General features: G+C 35.4%; 1 protein-coding gene across 12 annotated transcripts in view; it reads right to left on the minus strand.

Annotated features, from left to right (window-relative positions):
- Nucleotides 1–18722, minus strand: part of TMEM161B (transmembrane protein 161B) — a 73905-nt gene that overhangs the window by 21504 nt on the left and 33679 nt on the right. For 6 of the 12 annotated variants that reach the window (XM_023215023.2, XM_023215014.2, XM_023215021.1 and 3 more), the window contains 3 exons: nucleotides 11621–11704; nucleotides 8998–9095; nucleotides 4184–4340 (listed from right to left, as the gene is read on the minus strand). Coding sequence is in view for 8 of the 12 variants with exons in the window: in XM_023215012.1 (XP_023070780.1) it covers nucleotides 4184–4340; nucleotides 8998–9095; nucleotides 11621–11704 (339 nt within the window). In the remaining 4 variants the exon portion in view is untranslated. Of the gene's footprint in view, nucleotides 1–4183; nucleotides 4341–5245; nucleotides 5333–8997; nucleotides 9096–11620; nucleotides 11705–18722 lie in introns of all 12 variants that reach the window. The other 6 variants (XM_023215024.2, XM_023215018.2, XM_023215022.1 and 3 more) reach the window with 2 other exon arrangements.

Below are 18722 nucleotides of genomic sequence, written 5' to 3' on the forward strand. Positions count from 1 at the left end.
GTTTTATATGACTTGATGTCTAGGGATAGGTCTTTATTCTGATTGTTATTTTCACGTATTTAATACCACAGAATTAAACAGGAATATTTTATGAGCTTGAATTTAAAAACTGCTCTTAACACTGGATATCTAAGGATGTTTCTCAACTGACACACATGATTAGTATTTCTACCCAGTTTACTACATACTTTGTGGATATTGACTCTTAAGACTTTTTTCTGGCTCTTCTAGTCTAAATTACACCTAAATCAATCCAAAAGAGGCAACAGAAGGGTAGTACGCTGGTGATGAACTGTCAAATTATGTCACATATTTTAAATGGTATCCACTTAAGTTTAAAAGATAGTGCTACAGTCTCTGGTTAAATATTAAGACGTAAGACATGCATTTCCTCTGCTCATTATCACAATCTAACTCAGCAAGGCACATAAAAAAGTCAAAAACCTCAAGAATAGAGAATAGAAAAAGAGACAAAAATTAGTAAGTAAGTAAATAAATAAGAAATCAACAAAATTTTGGAAGATGTTAATTGCATAGAGAAAAGCAATTAGGTTTCAGCTTTCTGTGCTATACTTGATCTGCAAGGGGAGGAACTCATTAAGAAGAAAGCCAATTCGTTCATCAGAAACCTGGGAAAAGTACTGGAGATACGAGGTACCTTCAAACACAGGGTTGATGAATGGATAAAACAGGAAGATTAAAAGTCTGTACTGCAGTTATTAAGACTTCCCAGACCTAGCCAATTGTGATGGCACGTGCCTGTACTCTCAGTTACTCGGAGGGCTGGGGTGGGAGAAACATTTGAGCTCAGGAGTTAGAGGCTGCAGTGAACTATGATCACACCACTGCACTACAGCCTGGGCAACAGAGCAAGACCATGTTTCTAAAAAAAAAAAAAACAGTCTTTAAGACAGATTAAGCAAATCAGTTACTTTTTATCTCTTCCTAAATCCCACCAAAATGATGGTAAAGGAATCTGGTTTTAAGGAACATGAATAAAGTAAGAGAAAAAGCAAAAAAATTGTGGAAGCTAGAAAGCAGGCTCAACAGAATGAAGAAGCTCAATCGGACAGCCAAGAAGAAATTTGCCTTTTTACTGCCAGACTCCCCAAAAGGATAAGGAAATTGGTTAGATGACAAATACTTCTCTACGCTAGGGTGAAAGTGCTGGTTACTGAATGTGTGTGTGGTGGTGGCGGCAGCGGCAGGGGGAGAGGGGGTGGTAATAATAGGAGGTATTAAAAATAAGTACTAATGAAATCAGTACTTTTTAAAAGTAACCAGTTCAATCTGCCCACATATGAAGCAAGTATGGAGATTTATGCTTCCGAGAGGGTAAAAAGATAATCTCTGGCCTATCCAGATGATTCAGCAACTTACCTCACCATGTGCTCAGAGGTTCCATTCAGTTTTTTAGTGTCTCACACTTAATTACGGACAGGCAAACATCAGTCACTAGAGCTCTCTAAGAGCCTTCAATGTGAAAGACAGCAACCAAACAAAAGCAACTCAGAGTAAAAAGATACTAGGCAGACAAAAGAAAAAAACCTTAACAAAATCTATCATTAATATCTTAAACAGACACAGGAAGATAATGTAACCATAAAACGAGCAGAATTCCATCAAAGGGGTAGTGGAACAGAAGAAAAAGAGGTTGTGAAAATTAAAAATTATAGCAGAAATTCAAAATAACCAACTCAAAAAAAGTTAAGAAAGTTAAGAACATGTCCCAGAAAAACAAATTATATAAAAATATAAACATAAACATATACATGCAAGAAAGAGGATGACATTCTTGGGAAACCAGTCTAGGAGATTAAATATCTGAACAATAAGCATTCCAGAAAGAGAGAAAATAGAGAAGAGAAAAATCACCAATAAAATAATTCACATGAGAGTGGGTGTGTCCAGGGTGGTATGGCTGTAGACACGAATAAACTAATTCAAAGCAATTTTCTAGAACTCAAGAACATGAGTTCACAGACTGGTAAAGTCCCAACATGGGATGAAAACAGACCCTAAATATGGCATATCATCATAAAATTTTAGCACACCAGGTGGCTAGCTAAAAAAAGATGGTAATGATAACACAGAGGAAAAATACAGAACTTATAAAAAAATCAGATTCCTGGGCGCAATAGATCACACCTGTAATCTCAGCACTCTGGAAGGCCAAGGCAGAAGCCTTGAGGCCAGGAGTTGACACCAGCTTGGGCAAGCTGGGGAGACCCTGTCTCTGCAAAAAATAAAGAGAGATGTGATTGCACCACTGTACTCCAGCCTAGGCAACACAGTGAGACCCTGTCTCAAAAGAAAAAGAAAATAAATCAGAAATTGGATTGGCAGCTCAGTTCTTAAGAGTAAGAATGGAACTTTAAAGACAAAAACATAATGCTTGCAAAATTATCAAGGGAATAATTTTCAGCATGGAATTACATTCTCAGCCAAAGGAAAAATTAATTTTTAGGGAAAATTTAAAATATTTTCAAAAGAGCAAGGTCACAAAAAATGTAGTACCCATGCAACCTTTTTGAAGATGATACTGAAGAATATGCTCCACCAAAATCAGAAAGTAAATCAAGTAGGAGGTAGACATAGAATATCTTTAAAAAGAGCTCCAATTTGAGGGAGATGCAAAGAGAATCTCCAAGAAGATGATAATGAGTGATACCAGGGGAATAGGTGCACATCAGGTGGGAAGGTCAACCAATCTAGACTGGGGCTTATCTGAGGGCTCCAGGAGGAACTCTACTAAAGATGAAATTGACATATTACTTGATATTTCTGAATACATTAAGGCAACTAACTATTCATCTGTGAGTGGTGTTTACATGATCATGGCATAAACATGACATTACTATATGTGGAAGATGAATAGAAAATGATCAGTGGTTAACTGGCAGCCCAAAGATATATGCTTAATCCTTACTTCCAAAGTGAAATGGCAATAGTTAAGCTTAAAACTAAAATCAAGGAATAGCCTTGGAAGTACATGGAAATATAAAAGTAAGCATCAAACAGAGAAGAGCTAGAAGAAGTTGCCGCTGGAGAGATGGAAATAAAAAAAAGAGCGGGGACCATATTTAATTTTAATAAAAATAAGAAAACAAAAATAGTAGTAAAAGACATGAGTTTTCAGATTTAAAGGGTAAATCTAGAACTTAGCACTATCAATGATAAAACGTCAGAAAACAGAAGAATAAAAAGAAAAAGCTTCCAGAGGGTGTATGTACTAGGGGAAGGATAGGTATATATGAAAAACAAAAGGACATCCAATTTCTCAAGAGACTTCAAGATTCTCCAGGCAAACCTATTTCTTTCTTAAAATTTTCTACTGAGCCAATCTATCTATCAAGTATGAGGGAAAAAATAAAGATAATTCCAGGCAAGCAAGATTTAAAAATAAAAATTTAGCACCCTTTCTAAGGACACCACAGGAGAATGTGCTCTGCAAAAAAAAAAAAAAAAAAAAGAATAAACCAAGGAAGAGGAAATCAGGAGATCCAGAAACGGGTAGAGGGAATTTTTGGAAGACAGTGAAGAAAGTCACAGGATATTAGTTATACTGAAGTTTAGAAAACTGAGGGCTCCAGGAGGATATTTCTATGGGGAAGAAAACAGAAATGAAGTATCTGAACTACTGAGGTTCTACCAATTCTGTGGAAGAGTTTATAGTTTCCACAATTACAAAAATAAAAAATTATTTACAGAAGGTAATAATACACTATAATACCTGGCTGTAAATAATATTTTCATAGGCATAACATGGTAAAACTACGTATAAATTTAATAAAATGTTATCTCTAACTGTTTTGGAAGAATGAAAGAAGGGAAGAAAAGGGAAGAGGGAGAAAGGTGCAGTAATATATAAATAGTACCATTATCACATAATATTTAAACACAAGCAAGGAATTCCCAAAATAAATGCCTAAAAGGGGTGAACGTGGTTATCTCTGTGACATTAGACTTGGATAAAAAGGAAAAAGCAGGGCAGTGGCATTTTTCTTACATTTAGCTTTTTAAATTATTTAACTCTATTACTTTGAAAATATTTTCAATTACATAAAAAAGATTTCAATAAAGAAAAGTTATCTAATGACATAAAATCTTTCTCAAATCAGAGATGAGGTCTAATGGTGTTATCGGCAAAATAAATTAATATTAATGATGTTTTGAAGGATACATTGCAAAAGACAAAACAAGCAGGCACCAGACTAAGCTGATATTCATTTCCTGTGTAGGCTTCATAAAATTGTAGTAGACTTCAGTTACTAGATATACAACTGTAGCAGCCACTGTGAAATCCACCAGCCACTGGTATTCTGGAAAGTAATGTAATGCTGGAAAAAAAAAAAAAAGTTTCCCTTAAATTTTCATAAATAACTTATGAGGACCTATTTATAATTAAAATATGCTAGACTTTATTTGTTCATTTGCAATGTAAGATTTACAAATATATGAATCTAAAAATGCAGGAAATAGACTGAGGATGTTAGCATCCAAAACTAAATTTTAATACCTCACAAATTAAACCTTAAAAGATTACCAAAGTTAAATTTAAGTTGTTGGTAAAGTATGATTGCAAATTTATTGGTATTAACTGATTAGCTATTTTTTACAGAAATTATAAGTGTTTTCTTTTAAATATCTAGCTATGATACCTTCACTTCAGAAAACAACTTAGTCTGGAACACAACAATTTAGTTATACTGTTCACTTCTGTGAAGTAAGAGTTAAACTTTATGTTACAATTATTGGCTGTACTAATTGTAAACTAGTAATTCTATGAAATACTACAGATTAAAATAATAAACAAGGCTGGACCCCAGCACTTTGGGAGGCCAAGGCAGGCGGATCACCTGAGGTCAGGAGTTCGAGACTAGCCTGGCCAACACGGCAAAACCCCGTTTTTACTAAAAATACAAAAATTAGCTGGGCGTTGTGGCAGGCGCCTGTAGTCCCAGCTACTTGGGAGGCCAAGGTAGAGGAGCTTGAACCTGGGAGGCGGAGGTTGCAGTGAGCTGAGTTCACGCCACGGCACTCCAACCTGAGTGACAGAGCAAGACTCTGTCTCAAGAAAAATAATGAACTAAATATACCTCTTATACCCTATTTTGTTCTGCAAGAAAAGTTTATAAAATGTCTGTTGATTTTCCATAAAACCATACCCCTTCAACAAACTATTCCATTCTTAAGAGTTTACATTGAAATTAACATTCTTTGAAAGTAAATATAATTCCATCACCCTTTGCATCTCAGTTGGCATAGGTATTCTGGTTTACTTCTACCAGAGTGTAGTCCAAAACATCAACATCATTTTTTAGAAGGCCTCCTAAAAATGTGGAAGTAAATCACGTACATAACCATCAATTCAGATGTTCTTATGGCACATAATAAAATGATCTGCATTGCTTTGGACAGTTTTTAGTGATAAAATACAATACAATTACACTTGAAGATACAACATTCTTATAGAAAGAGTATTTTGAAAATATCACATTCAGTAAGACCTATTAAAAGTAGCATCAAAACTAACCAAATTTTATACCATTTCTGTAAGATGATCATAACATTTTCATAATCCAAAATCCTTTTATGATTTTTAAATTTGCATCAAGTTATTGTAACACTCTTAATCTGCTTCAATGTACTTTAACTTTTAGGTTAACTGCTTTAGGTTTTCTGAGAGTGCAGCGGTGTGATCATAGCTCACTGCAGCCTCAGCTTCTGGGGCTCAAACAATCTTCCCACATCAACTTTCCTAGTAGCTGAGACTACAGATGCACACCATCAAACTTGGCTAATTTTTAAATTTTTTGTACAGACAGATTTCACTATATTGCCCAGGCTGTTCTCAAACTCCTGGGCTCAAGCCATCCTCCCACCTCGGCCTCCAAAAGAGGTGGGATTACACGCATGAGCCACTGCCCCCAGCCCTGTTTTAGGTCTTCTATTGTGATTGACCTACAGCTTCTGAACATAAGCCTGAAACATACTGATATGGTTACAGGATGCTTACCCTCAATCCTTTCCTCCTACTAAGAAAAAAAAAAATCACCCATATTGAGCTTTCTATCTGGAAGGTCAGGGAAGTGGATGGAAAGGACAGACCAAAATCCATTTAAGGTATTCAGCTTTATTATCAATAATTTAAATAAGCATTCTAATTCTCCAAACCTACCCAAACTCATAGAGACTTCCTCCATGGAACTCACTCATAGCAAACGATGAAGTGACATTCAAAAGTTCTAATGTTCTTTACGAGGTTCTTATAATACATAGTTAATACAATTTAAGATAGACTTTTATGATAATTATTGGGACATCAATAATACATACATTCCATGAAAGTACAAATTATATATATTCTTGGCTATTTAACTCAAGTGTTACATTCTTTGTGTAATCAATAATACAATTATATATATGCCTTTTAATAAAATATTGAAGTCAAAAGAAGACAGAAACCCCTGTACTTTCACCTAAACACACATATACAACATGCATTCACAAATGACTACGAAAACTTACAAACACATATGAACATCTCCCTGCTATTTTGGTTAACTGGAAATGCTCTTGATATTACATGACCAGTTGATAAACGAGTATCATTTGTGACTAGTTCTCAAAATCCTAAAAGTGAAACCAAATACTCCATAAACTACATGCTAAAGCTACAATACCCTAAATTCAGTTTTTTTTGTTTTTTTAAATTCATTAAAATAGCCTAGTTCTCATTGAGTGGTTGTACCACATTCAGTGTGTAACCCTGTCCAAGTTATTTAACCCTTCTTCCTAATGAGTTAAAAAAACAAAAAGAAAAACTGATAACAGTTACTTACTTCAGAATTGTGAGGATGGGGTAATACAAGTAAAATATTATAACAATGTCTGATACTCAACAATTTTAAGATCTTACTAAAGCTAGCTGACAAATTATTCAATAAACATTATTTGTAAAAATGTCAAAACTACTAAAAATCAGGAAGAACGTTTATATGTTATTATATTTACACGTATCTACGAACATTTTACACAAGTAAGCACATATAGGAGTAGTGAAATATATGTGACAGCTACTAATCAAAAAGTCAAAGTGCCTTTAAATGTTTTAAATGTTGAATGTAAAATAGTTAAAAAGAAAAAAGAGGAAGACATAACCAGTCTTAAAAGTCTAAATGGGTCAGGCGCAGTGGCTCACGCCTGGAATCCTAGCACTTTGGGAGGCTGAAGTGGGCAGATCACAAGGTCAGGAGATCAAGACCATCCTGGCTAACATGGTGAAACCCCATCTCCACTAAAAAATACAAAAAAATTAGCTGGGTGTGGTGGCGGGCACCTGTAATCCCAGCTACTCGGGAGGCTGAGGCAGGACAATGGCATAAACCTGGGAGGTGGAGCTTGCAGTGAGCTGAGATCACACCACTGCACTACAGCCATCCGTCTCAAAAAAAAAAAAAGTCTAAATATTAGACAAGTGATTTATATTGCTCTTCACTGATATTTTTTAGTTCTAGGACATGCTTTACATATACATACAACCTTTACAGATGTAATAATAAACTTTCACGTATTTCGAAGCCACCTTGTATCATAAAATAATCCTATTTGAGATGTTAGACCTCTTAAGATTTTTTGATGGTGGTATGATTTAACCCAAGAAGGGTCAAATTACATAATGACATCTTATTTGACATTATCAAAGTTATTTTTAAAAAACATGCATTTCATTTATCACATAAACCAGTGGTTCTCAAACCTAGTCAAAAATCAAAATCACTTGGAGCATTTTAAAAAATGCAGATTCCCAAAACCTACTCTACATTTACTGAATCTTCAAGGATGGGAGTAGAGAATCCATTTCAAAGAACTCATCAAGTGATTTTGATATATCCCAAAGTTTAAAAACCAGTGTTTTAAATTATATCACCTTAGATGCCTTTTCCTTCTAGGATTCAAATAATTTCATATTAATATCATTTTAAACTAGAATCATTGTAGTCATTATATAATTACAATAATTGAGACACCACAGTTCTATAATTTATAGGAGGAAAACTAAATGACCTATTTGGAAATAACAATGGATGAAAGTAAATCCTGAATAAGTAAATTTTTCTGATTTCCAATCCAGTTCATTATTCTAAAACCATTTTCCTTTCTAATATATGTGAGAATAAAACTGAATTACTCTAAATATGGGTAAATCAATAGAAATATAGTTGACCCTTGAACAATACAGTTTGAACTGCGCACATCTACTTATATGCAGATTCTCTTGCACCTCTGCCACCTCTGACAAGCAAGACCAACCTCTCCTCTTCCTTCTCCTCCTCAGCCTACTTTAAGCGAATATCATAGTGATGAAGACTTTTATGATGATCCACTTCCACTTAATAGGAAATACATTTTTTCTCCTTTATGATTTTCTTAATAACATTTTCTTTTCTCTAGCTTACTTTATTGTTATGATACAGTATATAATATATATAACACAAAAAATATGTGTTGATTTTTTATGTTATTGGTAAGTTTTCTGGTCAGGAGTAGGCTTTTAGTAATTAGGTTTATGAGTAGTAAAAAGTTGTACTCGATTTTTCAACTGCATAAAAGTAGGCACCCCAACCCCTGGGCTGCTCATGGCCAGACATTTCAAATGCAGTTTTGCAAGCCACATTAGAACAGGGCAGGCTGAAACAAAGAGTAAAAGGAAGTCTAGAATTCTAGATAATAAAAATTGACTGTGATCTCAATCTAATAAACAGAAACTGCATAATAAACTTGTGTAAGTTAGCCTCTTCCGAAAATAGGAAAAATAATACAAGTTAGGTGAACAAAAAAAGAAATTCGATTCAAATGAAGTCATTTGAGCATCTAAGTTCTTAGAAAGATTCCTTATTCTGTATAATGGACTTAATGATTAAAATGAAAGTACTTTCACTACCATAATATAAAACTGAGATTTATAGAACATTTTACCAAGATTGCCCTTACCTAAAGTATCCACTTCTGTAACTGATTTTGTTTCTAGATGAAGGTCAATATCCTTTGGAATGGTTAATGGCTTACTTTCAATGTGACCATTATATTTCCTATAAAAATCAGACAAGTGACACAAAAAACAAGTTACCTACACTGTTATCCAAGTGCTTGTTTCAAACTAATTACAAATGAAGTTTTAAATTTCACAGTGTAAAGACAGAATTCCTAATATTTCATCAATAAGGAGGTAAAGTACTCAAAGGTAGTTTTAAAAAGGGTACTATAAAATTTGAATGTAAATTATCATGTGAATATACAGATTACCAGTGAAATAATTACCTAAATTAGTTACTGCAACAAAACTTTTTTTTCTAGCTTAGCATTTCACACCCTTTTCTCCTACTCTCTTTTTTCTTTAGGCACAAGAGTAAATGCAAATGAAGACAAAGTGCACTTCTCCTTGAAGTGACGTGTATAAACACACACACATACATACATATAAACAGACCCGGAACCATATGCAAATCAGAGTTGAAGAATTATATTAAGATTTATGTGTATGAGAAATTCAGAAACAAGACAGACTAATTTGCAATAGTTTTTACTAAAAATTACAGATGAAGGAAAACAAATTCTTCCGGTGTATCTGTATGATTTCCAAATTTAATTTTTAAAGACAAACATATAGAAAGTAATAAACTAAGGTTTCAATTTATTATTTTATGTATTTCTTTAGACACACAGTTGCCCAGGCTGGACTCAAAATTCCTGGGCTCAAACAATTTTCCTGCTTCAGCCTCTGGGTAGCTGGGACTACAGGTACACACCCCCATGGCCAGCTTCAACTAAGTTTTAATACTATTAATCTCAATACTGAAAAACAATTTTGCATTTATCCTTGAATAAAAAACTGGGAAGCCTCAGGAAAAAATAATTTCATGTCAATAAACCAAAAAATAATTCTTGTTACTAGGAACAAGACAGCAACGTTAATGTATCTTTTTGTAACTATAAGGCATGTTCAACATATTACAAATTACTTAGAACATAATTATTCATTACAAGGCACTATAATAATGATTCAGGCCAGGTGCAGTGGCTCACACCTGTAATTCCAACACTTTGAGAGGCCAGGAAGATCGAGGCGGGAGGACTGCTTAATCTCAGGGAGAACAGCCTGGGTAACACTGGGAGACCTTGTGTCTACAAACTTTTTTTTAAAAAAAACTAGCTGGGTATGGTGTTGCATGCATCTGGTCCCAGCTACTTGGGAGGCTGAGGTGGGAAGATCATTTGAGCCTAGGAGGTTGAAGCCACAATGAGCCAGAATTGTGCCACTGCACTTTGGCCTGAGTGACAGAGTGAGACTCTTTCTACATAATTAAATTTTACAAATGCTGAACATGGTAGCTATAAATAGGTGGAAGTGGAATAGTTAAAAAGAAACAGAAACTAAAAACTAACCTGGATTCAAATCCTGGTTATCAGTACGTAACCTTACTAGTTATGTGAACTTGGGCAACTCATTTAACATCTCTGATCAATAGCTTCTCATTAATAAAGAGTAAATTAAATTATTAGCTAACACTCTTGGTTGTTTTGTGGATTAAGTAGAACTGTGTATAAAAGTGCTCTGGAAACTATAATGTTAGGCAGGACTATTTTATTAAAAAACTTAAGTACTGGACTAAAGAGAAGGAAGGTTTACTATTAATATTCCAACGGGCTTCCAGGTATATTTGTAATGATAAGTGAAAAAGGATGGTCGTTAAGATGAAAAAAGACAGTCTTTTCAAATTTCCATGCCAAATAATCATTAATGTTTAATTATTTTTTAGCTTCTATAAATGTATTAGGCTAGGTTAGCATTTTTATGATATATATGAGAAACATGGTTATAATTTGTTGTCAATCAATCACGGTTTCAGAGTCACAGGGGACCTAAGACGTCCTCTTGGATCCCCAGTTGAGAAAACTATGGTCCATTCAGAGAGGTAATTAACATGCACTTTCTCTAAGAATTCTATTTAAATAGAGATATAAAATTTTAAAGCTGGAAGGATTATTCAAAACATTGTTTTGTTTACTCTTTCCATCTCATAGATGAGGCTACTATGGTCTGTTCTGTGAGGTTTATTAGTAGGCAGTTCTCTTCATAAACTGTAAACATGAAAAGAACATTCAAGAGCTGATGGCACCTACACAGTTATATTGTCCATCCCTTTTAATTTTAAAATGAGGAAACTGAGGCCAAGAACAGGTTAATTTCCCCAGTGTCATAATACACAGTAGCAGCAAAAACTGGAAAATAACCCAAACCAACTGACATCTTTAATGAGTTGTAGGATAAAGATATGGGTTATAAGTCCCTCCCCAATCAACCCCAACTACATTTTCTTTAGTATGATGGCTATATTGTTTTCATGATTTAAACAAAGAATAAACTTAACCATTCTTGAGTAAAATAATCACTATTTTGTGTGTATATATTACTACAGATTAGATTTTCATCGGTTTTGATCTCAAATTTATCAACTACTTACAATAACTGGTACGTTTCTTTACTCAAAGCATAAAATATATTTATATAAATTGTGTTAAATATTTAACACTTTACAAGCTCAATATAACTTACCTATCTTTTTTGCTTTTCCCTTTTTGCTGTTTCCCTGCAAGAATTCTTAATTCTTCTTCTGTAGGATGTTGATACCACCTCAAACTAAGCAAAAAAAGAATCCTTTTAAATAAAGCGCTTAAAATCACCAGAATTATTCTTTATCCTATACATATTTATTAAGTTTCGTATTTGTGAAGACACTGTCGAGAAATATCAGGTGAAAACTGTAATCTGAAACAAATACTACCTCTTAAACTTTAAAAGGGTTTAGATAAACATCCAGCAGACACTTACCAACCACTTACTAGATGCCAGGTCCAGCAATGCCATTTGTATTTATATTTCTTACAAATGACAATGTATTAATACATATTAAGATTATACAAGCTTATTATTAAAAGTAAATGAAGTCTGTAGCCAAGTGGGCAGGAGCACACTAATTCTCTACTAATCCCTCATTTGAAGGAACTGAGAATTATCTTAAAAAGAGAGTTGTTTGAATGAACTCTCATGTTTACAGGTAGTCTTTCCTTTCTTTCGCTTTTTTAATTTAGTTCGAGAATTTTCAAACTTTACGTGTAGAATAATTAGAGAAAATCATTGTATTACAAAACACTTTACTTTTAGCTACATCTAACTTTCCTCAGGTAAGGATCCAACAACTGGTTGTATTCCTCTCTACCACAGTCAAAATACTTTAATCTGAAGTGAATACTCAAGATCCAAACTAAACAGTTATTCCCTCCCAAGCACCAAGTGGCTCATCCTGAATTTCATGGCTTGCCTAGTTGTCCTAACTATCTACCAATCACTTAAATTTGATATTTATATCTTATTTTCAATGTGCCCTCTCCACATGTTATTATTAATTCTGTTCCTCATCTCTTAAAATTCTAAACTCTGCCCTACTGCAGAGACCTTACTTCAGTGTATCTTCCTCTGAATATCTGACTACTGCAAAATTCTCTCACTGGTATCCTCCTTGCCTTCCTGTGGACATATTACTCATCAAATCCATCTGAGCTTATCTCTAGTTATTGTTTTCTTGTTTTTTCACCTTATAGAAAGGTGGACCACCTTTACTTATTTTTCCATAATACAAATCTTAGCAAGATCCATGTCTGTTTAAATCACTTCCAAGGCTCCTCACAGAGAAAAGCAATGAATAAGGCAGCTAGGCAAAAACTTTGACAAAGGCCCTATTATTATAGAGGAAGAAATGCATCTAGTATGCTAGAACCCCCAATTCTTCAATTACAAAAATCTAGAATTTTTAAATTTGAAATTTCCCAATTGCTGTTATCCCCCCACCCCCCAAATAAAGATAGGGGCTCACTTGGTTGCCCAGAGCAGTCGCAAACTCCCTGCTTCAAAGGATCCTCCCTCCTCAGCTTTCCAAAATGCTGGGATTACAAACATTAGTTATGGCACACGGTTTCTTTGATTTGCTGTTTTAAGAACACTGCAGGCCAGGCATAGTGGCTTATACTGGTAATTCCAGAACTTTAGAAGGCTGCAGGATTGTCTGAAGCCAGGAGTTTGAGACCAACCTGGGCAACACAGTGAGACCCTACCTCTATAAAACACTAAAAAATGAGCCTGGCCTGGTGGCATGCACCTGTGGTCAGGGGAGAGGATGAGGTAGGAGGACTGCTTGAGCCTGAGAGGTCAAGGCTGCAATGAGCCATCATTGTGCCCCCGCACTCCACTCTGGGCAACAAAGACCCTATCTCAAACAAAAACAAAAACAAAAAAACACAAAAAAACCCCCAGCAACTGTAGAATTGGCAATCTGAGTACTGACTGAATTTCTGATGACATTAAAAAATTATTTAAAAAGTTTAGGTACGATAATGAGATTGTGGTAATTTTTAAAAACTCATTATTTTTGACACATACACTGAAATGTAAGGTGGGGTAAGTACAGATGAAACGTCTAGCCACCAGCTATTAATTGTGATGAGTACACAGGAATTCTTCATTCTATCTACTCCTTGTATACTTGAAAATTTCCATTAAAACATATATTACAAGGTCCCCATCTGTATGGGAGTCATGCATTATCTCTTGCTTCTACAGCCTTTCATGATCTGACCGATGTCTACTTTTCCAGGTTCACCTTCAACCATTTTCTTTTTTGAGACGGAGTCTCGCTCTGTCGCCCAGGCTGGAGTGTAGTGGCGCGATCTCGGCTCACTACAAGCTCCGCCTCCCGGGTTTACGCCATTCTCCTGCTTCAGCCTCCCGAGTAGCTGGGACTACAGGCGCCCGCCACCTCGCTCGGCTAGTTTTTTGTATTTTTTTTTTTTTTTTTTTAGTAGAGACGGGGTTTCACGGTGTTAGCCAGGATGGTCTCGATCTTCTGCCCTCGTGATCCGCCCGTCTCAGCCTCCCAAAGTGCTGGGATTACAGGCTTGAGCCACCGCGACCGGCTTACACCTTCAACCATTTTCATTTGAAGGTGACACTTTCTGGCTTGACGAAGTGACATTTTCTTCCTCACAAATTCTTTCATCCCTTGGTGCTTTTTGCATATATTCTTCTCTCCTTGTAAACACCTATTTCCCTACTTGGCAAACTCTTAATTTATCTCTTAGTGTTTACAAGCAGTCTTCTTGTGGTATAATAAAAAAAATACATCTGCTCTTTGTCCCCAGTTCTTGACACAGAGTTTTAAAAGTCCTTATAAACACAAGAGTGGTAGAAGTATCTCTGTTATGCTAATGAGGTAGGTCAAGGCGGGCCCCAGATAGCTGCAGGATGGAGCTGATGATCAGAAACACCAAGCACAAGATTAGAGGGTCAGGACTTTCAGGAACTTGACCTCCAGGGATGGGAGGGTCCTGGAAATTGAGTTGGATCACTGAAATAAATTCTGTATCAATTACTTAAAATTGTACCTATATAACAAAACTCAAAAAAAAACTCTGGACATCAAAGCTCAGAGGAACTTCCTGTTGGTTAACACATTGATATGCTCAGAGGGTGACAGCCTCAGACTCCAGAGGGAAAGAAAGGGCATGGAAACTCTGCTCTTTCCCAGACCTTACCCTATGTGCTTCCTTTAAATAAAACTGTAATAATAGATAAAGCAGTTTCCTAAGTTCTGTGAATCATTCTAGCAGATTACTGGACCTTAGGGGATCATGGGAATCCTCAGATTTGTAACCTATTAATAAATCAGAAGTGCAAGGTGGCCTGGGTACCCTGAAAACTTGAAGCTGGTATCTGAAGTAGGGGCAGTTTTATGGAGAACTTGGCCTTTAACCTGTGGGATTTGTACTAATTCCAGGTAATTACTGTCAGAATACAAGTGTAGCATACCCAGTTGGTTTCAGATAAGTTGGATTAAACTTAAAATGGAATGTTACCCTAAGTGAAAGATCCTTGGAGAAAAGATTTTATGGCTTTCTTAAGCTAGTAGTTATTGGCATATAGTAAGTGTTCAAAAAGGATAACTGAACCAAAATGAATTCAGTTTTTTGCTTAATGAATTTAAGATAAAAAATATATATATATCCCAACCTAAAAGTCCCTAAATTACAATAAACAGGTAAGGAGGCACTTCCTGAATTTATAGTGAAGTCCAGAATTTTAACTTACAGAATTGATTCTCATTATTCGCGGTAGTTATGTTTTATAAAGTTGCCGCGAACACTGAACCATTGCTCCTAGGGCAAATACAGGGTTAGGTTCCTGTAAGCTTCCAGTCATAACATTTTCATAAACTGATCAATACCCAAGCTTGTTTTATGTGTGTTTCTGTTTAAATATATCTTATTTAATATATATCACTGATTCGCTAACATTGAATTCGCAGCCAAAAGCATAATTCATCCCTGAGCAAAGCTTATCTAATACCAGTAATCATTAAGTATAGCATTTTTTTTTTTAGTTCTGTGCATCATTCCAGCAATTTTTTTCCGTGAGGCAGCCTTCTTGTGCTTAGGAATACTAGACACTACCACCAGCACTATGCTTGGGGGTCATTTTAAACAGCAAGATCACCAATGAAAAGCAAAATTGTAAAAAAAATGTGACCCTAAACAGATCATAAAAAAGAGATTTGTTTACAGTATGACAGCCAAAACAATAAGGCAGACTGCTGCCTTGTTAGACCTCAACCAGGAGCATGCACGTACAGACCACTCAAATTTTTCATCACCGTCTATGTCCATGAATGACCACAAAAAGCACTGATTTGGAAATTACAAATACATTTTAGCAAGTAGGCAAACCCCAAAACAAAATCCACAAATAATGAGGATGAGTGCATAACATTTAGAATACTTATAAGAAATAACTCATATAAAAGAACATGATCCAGAATAACTCATGTATAAAGATTAAAATCAGTTCTTCAGCTTTGAGAAATAGTAATTAGTGAAAGAACTCTCAGTATAGGAAAAATTAGGTTTTATTTAGAGCCCTATAGTAATGAAATATTTTAAGACACATTCTATACTTTTTTTTTTTGAGACAGAGTCTCGCTCTGTTGCCCATGCTGGAGTATAGTGGTGCGATCTCAGCTCACTACAAGCTCCGCCTTCCAGGTTCATGCCATTCTCCTGCCTCAGCCTCCCGAGTGGCTGGGACTGCAGGCGCCTGCCACCACGCCAGGCTAATTTTTTTGTATTTTTAGTAGAGATGGGGTTTCACCATATTAGCCAGGATGGTCTCAATCTCCTGACCTCGTGATCTGCCTGCCTTGGCCTCCCAAAGTGCTGGGATTACAGGTGTGAGCCACCGCGCCCGGCCTTAAGACACATTTTCTTTTTAAATATACTCATGTTTGTTAAATCTTATTTTGTAAACTCATTTCTCTAAAATGGCTTAAATTTATTACATTTCCTATGGGATAACTCAGGGTTATCGTTATTAGTGAGAATTATTGTTCAAAGTTGGAATCTAAGTATGTGTGATACTTTTAGGGTTACTTCTCGTCTGTAACTCACCTACCCATTCATTCATTTATCAGTCACTTAGGGAGAACCTTCTGTATTCAGATACTCTGCTAGGCAGAGGAGATATAATCACAACCAATTAAAGCCAAAGCCCTTGCCTTTTTGATGGTTATATTCCAGTTGGGGGGTAAAATCTAATCAATTAATTAAATAGTGAAAAATAAATTTTAATACCACATGAAAGAATGAAACAAGTGGTGAAAATGTGAGGGACAGCCTTAGATATTAGGTGAGGAAAAACTTCTCTAAGACATTTAACCAGCAACCTTAAGAATGAGAAAACAGAGGAAGAGCATTCCAGGCAGAGAACACCAAGTCCAAAAGCACAGTGACATGAAAGAACATAAGACATTGCAGTAACTAAAAGCCAGCGAGGCAAGAGCTTCAAGGAGAAACATAAGAGGGGGCTGAAGAGGTAAGATGGGAACAGATCATGCAAAGGCTAATAGGTCATAGTATGGACTTTAGATTTTATGCTAAATAATGGTCTCAAAGCAATGTAGATAAATAATTTGATTCACATTTTAAGATCCCTTTCATTGTTCTGTGAATTAGAGGGAGACAACAGCAGTGAATCAACAGGTCTTGCTGATGGACTAAAGGTAGAGAGTGAACAAAAGTAAGTAATAAAGGATAATATCTACATTTCTGATTTGAAGATGATGGTACATTTTCTGATATGGAAGAGATCAGGAAGAAATCACGAACTTAAAAATACTGAGTTTTAAGTACCCATGAGACATCAAGTAAAAATGACAAGAGGGCAACTGCATATTAGAATCTGCAGTTCAGAGATAATTTGAAGTGATTATATAATTGTGATATCTAAATCCATAGGGATTAATAAAACCAACTAAAAAGGAACTAAAAGATAGTGTAACACTAGTTACTGAGAAAGTGAAAAAGTAAAGTTTATGTAGACAACATATGAACAAATTTGGCTACAAAGGGAAATAAAGGAATGGCCAAAAACTAAGAAATGGATATGGAGGGGCTTTGTTTTTTAAGGAGGAGAGAGGTAGGGCTGTGATTTATTTGTTGTTGTTACTTTAAATGGGAGAACTTTTTTTTAAAAAAAAAAGTGTGTGTGGTAACAGGAATAATCCAACTGAAATGGAGCAGGTGATAAAATATATTTTACAAATTTAAAGATAAAGAAGAGGGGCTGCACATTTAACCAGAGTTGTGGTTTGGTAGTATACAGATGAGAGTGACGGGCTCTGGTTTCAAGAGCTTAGGGTAAGGCTGAGGTAGGGATGCTTAAGTTTTGGAGAGAAAGGATTTAGGTTGAAAAAGTTGTCTGAGAAGTACAGCATACAAACTCTGTCAGGCAGTATAAAGCAGCATCTAAGGTCTGTGATCATAGATTCCAAGTAAAATCCAGAAGCACAGTTTCACAATTTTCTTTAGCAGTCAGTGCTGCATATACAGTTTGATTCCATATGCTATGGTTCCCAGCTATTACACTTTGTATTCTGGTCTCAATTTCCAGTCTTTTCCTTTGCTATTAGGTGGTATGTCTATCTCAGTAAAATGACTGCCTGCTTGCAACTGCTGCACTATGCGTGCCTTTCTAATATGGGCTTGGAAGACAGATACAGATATAAAAGTCATTAGAATGCAGCAAGTCAATGGTCACAAAAATACAATTTAGAGAAAAATGCTTTATGATAATATGTTAAGCAAAGAACATGATATAAAATTAGACATAAAATATATCACAAGCATGAGGGGAAAATATGAACAGAAACAATTAGAAATACAAAAAAATTTACAAAGCGACTGTCTTTGAATTATGGGAATATAGTTCATTGCTTTTTAATTTTACTTATCAGTTTACTATATTTTTCCACATTATAGATATGTACTGTTTTTGAAACGGGAAAAATATATATTTCTTAGAAAACAGAGAGTAAGTATTAACAGAATCTCACTTAAAAACTCAGTTGGGTGTGGTGGCTCACACCTGTAATCCCAGCACTTTGGGAGGCTAAGGCAGGAGGATTGCTTGAGCCTAGGAGTCTGAAACCAGCCTGAGCAACACAGCAAGATCCTGTCTCTAAAATAAATAAGCCTCTCATATTTAAGTTAAATATACAACTTTTCAGTACATAGCTTTTACCTTGGCTACTTGGTGGCTTTTTTCACTTATGCTC

Source organism: Piliocolobus tephrosceles, chromosome 4 (assembly GCF_002776525.5).
Source record: "Piliocolobus tephrosceles isolate RC106 chromosome 4, ASM277652v3, whole genome shotgun sequence".
NCBI lineage: Eukaryota > Metazoa > Chordata > Mammalia > Primates > Cercopithecidae > Piliocolobus > Piliocolobus tephrosceles.